The sequence below is a fragment of the Catharus ustulatus genome, chromosome 8 (genome assembly GCF_009819885.2).
Source record: "Catharus ustulatus isolate bCatUst1 chromosome 8, bCatUst1.pri.v2, whole genome shotgun sequence".
Taxonomy (NCBI): domain Eukaryota; kingdom Metazoa; phylum Chordata; class Aves; order Passeriformes; family Turdidae; genus Catharus; species Catharus ustulatus.
In genome coordinates this window covers 23,418,520-23,423,968 of record NC_046228.1, presented here as the reverse complement: position 1 = coordinate 23,423,968, position 5,449 = coordinate 23,418,520, and the positions used below count along the sequence as shown (strand labels likewise).

General features: G+C 46.5%; 1 protein-coding gene across 1 annotated transcript; it reads left to right on the top strand.

The window, feature by feature from the left end:
* The first annotated feature begins 1,136 nt into the window (after positions 1 to 1,136).
* On the top strand, positions 1,137 to 4,676 carry LOC116999793. The gene is made up of 2 exons (XM_033066769.1): positions 1,137 to 3,828; positions 4,307 to 4,676. The coding sequence occupies exon 1, from the start codon at positions 1,302 to 1,304 to the stop codon at positions 2,556 to 2,558; it is 1,257 nt and encodes a 418-aa protein (XP_032922660.1). The 5' UTR covers positions 1,137 to 1,301; the 3' UTR covers positions 2,559 to 3,828; positions 4,307 to 4,676.
* Positions 4,677 to 5,449: the final 773 nt, after the last annotated feature.

Here is a 5,449-nt window from a genome sequence, read left to right as displayed (position 1 = left end):
TGTGATATTTCACTTATTACATAGGGGGGCATATTTTATATCACCTATTATATATAGGGTGAGCCGTATATCACTTTTTATATTTATTCTGTCCACGTGTGTCTGTTTCTGAGTGTCCGAGTGTGCATGAGTGTGTCTGAGGTTTTTGAGTGTGCACGTGTCCGGCTGTGTCTGTGTGTGCTGAGGTGTTTCCAAGTGTGTGTGAGAACATAGTTGCAGAACACAGCATTGCCAGCATAGTACATTGATTTTTACCATAATGGGAAATACACGTTTGTGTCTGGGCTGTGAAGAGGTTCCTATGTTACCTGAATAATTGATTTTATAACAAACCTTGAACAGAAGCTCCTGCTCATATTCCACAGACTTATTTCTGCAACTGCTGGTTAGCCTCACTGAATCTGAAAACTTTCAGTCCTTTAAAAAGGCTGCAAAAAGCAATAACTGCCACGGCCATATTTTAATGTTCTACAGGCTGCTTTAAGAAGCTGTACCACACAGCTGCTGAAGGCTTGTTTCAGTTCTCTTGAAGCTACAAGGTATTTGTCATACTGTGTTAGAAACTCTCAGCTGTAAAGTGCCTGTAGGATAAAAGACGTTGCATCTTTGCTCGTATATAGTCATAGATATAACTCAATTCTTTTGCTTAAAGCTGATTTTAATTGTCAGAAAATCTGATTTTCAGTTGATGAATCTGGGGATGCTTTTATAACCACTGTAGGGATCGGCGCTCGGAAGATCTCGCGTTGTTACGGAAAGCTCGCGATAGGGAAAAAGTGCAAACATAAGCACTAAAAAGTGCAAGGCGAGGCAGCGGTCAGCGAAACACACGTAACCAATCATAGAACATATTACCTTATATGTACTGTCTAAAAATAAGCATAAGCATCTATAGTATATAAGACTAATGCACTAATAATAAATTGGCTTTTGTTGCATCCACCACGTTGGTGCCTGTGCTTCATTGCCCCTGGGACGGGATGTCCTTGACCGAAGCCCTCCGGTGTTAGAACTCGGTTGCGAGAAGCAACAAGTGGTGCCCCGTGTGAGGAGGCGTATGCCGGCCGAGAACCGGAGCAGCTATCGGTGGACCGCGGGCGGTCGAGGGGGGATCCGGATCCATGGAAGGGGTGAGTCAGATTCTCATCCGGTTGGCTCGAGACGGAAAGCTTTCAGTGAAAGCGAAAGATATACAAGGGTGTCTCGAGTGGCTCCTGAAAGATGGAGCGATAACCCATCCGCGGGATATTTTTGGCCCGGAAGGATGGGGGGCATGCACGCAAGCGCTGGCGGAGCATGCGATGGCTACCAAATCAGCCAAACATCTGAAAGTGTGGGGCACAATCTTGCAGCTGCTGAAGCGGGGTATGGAGGAAAAGGAGACTATGTGGGCGGCACGCAAGGCACTGGGGTTGGACTGCCAAGGTCGCCTCCCGTTCACTGAGGAGCAGGAAACGCAAGTAGAAAAAGGTGAATTAGAAATAGAGCCAAAACAGGAAGGCTCGGACTCTGAAATTCTGACAGCACAAGAGGAAAAAGGGGAAGAAAAGCAAGTGCAGGAAGAGATAATGGCTCGTGTGTGCTTGACTTGTGGGATTATGAAACCAATGTCTGAAGGGTCGTGTCTGGGATGTATAAAGAAAGCATATCCGGTAACTGGAAAGAGGTTGAACCCTCCGCAGTACCCCTGGGACGATTTGCGGGAGGCAGAGCGTAAAGCACGGTCCACGCAGCCTGCTCCCTCGCCAGCTCCGTTGCCATCCGCGCCACCACAGTTTGTGGACCCAGAGGAATGGTTGCCTGGGCTAGCAATGAAAGCCCCGGAGGATCCGTTGGAGATGGCAGCAGAAATAGCCAGTCCGGAAGCTGGACGAGGAGCAGATAGGCAAAGATGGCGCGAGAGGGAAGTGCTGCGCCCAGGAAAGGGGAACCAGTGGCGGGCCCCTGATAAGCATCCTGACATTGCAGAGGAGGTTGAGGAGCTCTCCGAGCAGCTTGCGGCTGCGTGGGGGACAGAAGAGGGGGGAGACGCGGCAGCGGTCGGAAGCCGGAAACCGGGTCGGGAGCCTGGTCGGCTTGGGGGGACCTCTCGGGCCGGGAAGGCGCAAGTTAATGACCACAAAGTGCAGATGAACCTGCAGCAGTTACAGCAATTAGTTAATGAAATAACTGCAGAGGTAGAACCCACTGCGCCATGGACGCGCATCCAGCAAGGTCCTACTGAGACCTTTACTAACTTTGTGGACCGATTAAGTGTAGCGGTCGAAAATGCCGCTAATCTGCCTGCTGCCTCAAAGACTGCTATCCTAATAGATTGCATGAAACAGCAAGCAAATGCGCCCACTAGGCGAATCCTAGCAACAGCACCACGGGAGGCGGGGGTAGCAGATCTCGTAAAACATGTTGCTAATGTCCAACGCCATGAGGACTTGACACAAACCGCAGCTTTGCTCGCTAGGGCACAGCCTCTGACCTGTTTCGGCTGCGGCAACGAGGGTATGGCAAAAAGGATGGGTTTTGATTACACAGGGACGTGGGTATGCAGCCGTGGAACTTGAAGAGGGAGGGCCCATCAAATGGGTCCCAGTAAAGTGGATTAAACCTGATTTGTCTCAGATCAATATTTCCACAGGTACCGAAGTAGTGAAAGAAGCAGACGACCAGCAACAGGACGTGTGAAGAAGCACAGTGGATCACCGGCTGTAGCTACTTTGTTGTCTGTATGGTGAATATTGCCTTGCCAAAAAGACAAGGTGTTGCTGTGTAAATACTAATGCCTAGCTAATTACGCACTGCAGGAAAAGGAATTGCTTTATCTCTATTAGCCTGCCGCACCAGCAAAAATGTATCTTAATCTGTTTAGAAGCTTATATTTCGTGAGCATAATGACTATCGTAGCTATATATGTTCCACCTCAACCTAAGACTAACATTTGGGTTACTCTAGCTAATCTTACAAATCAGGAATCCATTTGCCTTGCTCTTTCGTCACCTGGTAACCCCTTCTCCACATGCCTTGTAGGTTTGCCGACAGATGTCTGGCCTTGTCCACTCCTGCCGTACTTTTGTGTTCTTCATGGCGACAAACCGTATTGTTCAAACAGCACTCCCGCATGCAATGCTAATAAGCCAAATAGAGTAGTTGAGCTATGGGATTTTTGGGTGCCATATCTCCCCGTTGCTCCTGCCGAGCCTCAAGAATTAGAACTGTTAGGATCTGTAAAAATGGACAGTTGTTTATACTTTAAGTGGACCAATGAAAAGGTAAAGAACATTAGTGCAACAGTTGTGAATTCAAGCCTTCCAGTTTATAGGAATGCATCTGAGTGGTGCCAATATACTGCCAAGCAACACTCACGATCCTCTGATCATCCTTTCTCTTTGCCTAGCGGCCTATTTTTGATTTGTGGTGATCGAGCTTGGCCAGGTATTCCCTCAAAACTTAGAGGAGGTCCTTGCTCGATAGGTAGATTGTCCTTATTGACACCCAACACATCCATGATTCTAAACATGTCCAGGTATTACTCCAGTAGGCGAATGGGACGCAGTGTACACAGTTTTATTAGCAAATGCCAGGATAATGTAAAGTTTTGGTCACCAGGAGAAATTATTGCAGCCTCCTTTTTAGCTCCAGGCGTTGCATCAGCCGGAGCGCTGGCACAGCTTAACAAGCTAGGTTGTTGGTTAGCTAAACAAACTAATGCCATGTCGCGAGCTATAAGTGATTTGTTAATTGATGTAGATTCTGTAAGACATGCCACTCTTCAAAATAGAGCTGCCATTGATTTTCTCTTATTAGCCCAAGGCCATGGTTGTGAAGAATTTGAAGGTATGTGTTGTATGAATTTGTCCGATCATTCTGTATCCATACATAAGCAGTTGCAAACCTTAAGTCAGCTCACTCAACAATTGCAAATAGATGATAGTCTAGGGTTGGACGGATGGCTTAAGAACTTAGGCATAGGCCCTTGGCTGAGAGACATCATGAAAGGTGGAATAATCGTTTTAATTGTAGTTTTAGTAGCAATGCTCTTACTGCCTTGTATAATCAGTTGCCTACAGCGTATGATTATCTCTATGTTTGATAACCAAAAACCAGCCATGCTAGCAGCTAACAGAAGCGTGAGAAATTATATAATGTAAAGCAGGAAACGCCCTTGTAATCAAGCTTCTGAACAATATCAGACAAATAACTGTGCAAAGCAGAAGCAAAATATTTAGAGAGCTTACTAGTTCCATATAAGAATTTATAACATAGTTAAATTAGAAGGAGTTTATTACAGTAACTGTAGCATTTATCGTTGCAGCGATTACAGTCTGCCTTAAGTGTCCGCGTCTCAGCTGCCTCATCCGGCGTCCAACAACAGCGTGAAACACTTCAACAACAACTGCATCAAACTGAGCACCGCTTCCTGCCTATCACGACATCTTAAGTCATGGGGAGGGGGAGATGTAGGGATCGGCGCTCGGAAGATCTCGCGTTGTTACGGAAAGCTCGCGATAGGGAAAAAGTGCAAACATAAGCACTAAAAAGTGCAAGGCGAGGCAGCGGTCAGCAAAACACACGTAACCAATCATAGAACATATTACCTTATATGTACTGTCTAAAAATAAGCATAAGCATCTATAGTATATAAGACTAATGCACTAATAATAAATTGGCTTTTGTTGCATCCACCACGTTGGTGCCTGTGCTTCATTGCCCCTGGGACGGGATGTCCTTGACCGAAGCCCTCCGGTGTTAGAACTCGGTTGCGAGAAGCAACAAACCACTCTGCCTATGTGAGAGCTGCCTCAGCCTGGATGGGTGTGAGGATATCCAGCTGTCCCTTAGGCCTTGGAGCAGGGCAGGGTGCAGAGCTCACGGTAAGTCTTGTTTAAACACTTTCAATATCAAAATAAGTTCAAACAGACTTTGCAGTAATAACATACAAAAGTCCATTGCAAGCCTAGGTACAAGCTGTCCTTATTAAAGATCCACATTGATGGATGTTTTGTCAAACCACTCTGACGACAGAATGTGTCCAAAGCTTTGTTAAACCCTTGTCTTCTGCTTGGTAGGGCAACGCCTTAGTCCAGGTCTCAGGGGCTGTGTGCTGGAGCAGGGAACCCCCGTGAGCACGAGCCAGAGATGGGGGCATCGAACCAGGTAAGGATCTGTTTCTATTTAGTCATTGGTTTTGGTGGCTTTAATGTCACAGCTGCAGCGTTCCTTCAGACACTGTGTCCTGCGAGAGCAGTTCAGCTCCTGAGCTGGGCAGGGTACAGTACAGAGCCTTTAGGAAATACATCCAAATAAGAGCCTCTGCTTTTGCTGTAGTTTTCCTTCCTGTTTTCACCTGGGCTGGAAGGACGGGCATGGCCTGTATTTATCACATGAAAGTGATGTTCCTAAATTTCTCCAGAAGTTCTGATTAATATTATTACTCATTTTCTGGCAGAAAACACAC

What these genes read in the sequence shown, in the direction of transcription:
- LOC116999793 (XM_033066769.1), top strand. Translation starts at nt 1,302, where the DNA reads ATGGCTACCAAATCAGCCAAACATCTGAAAGTGTGGGGCACAATCTTG.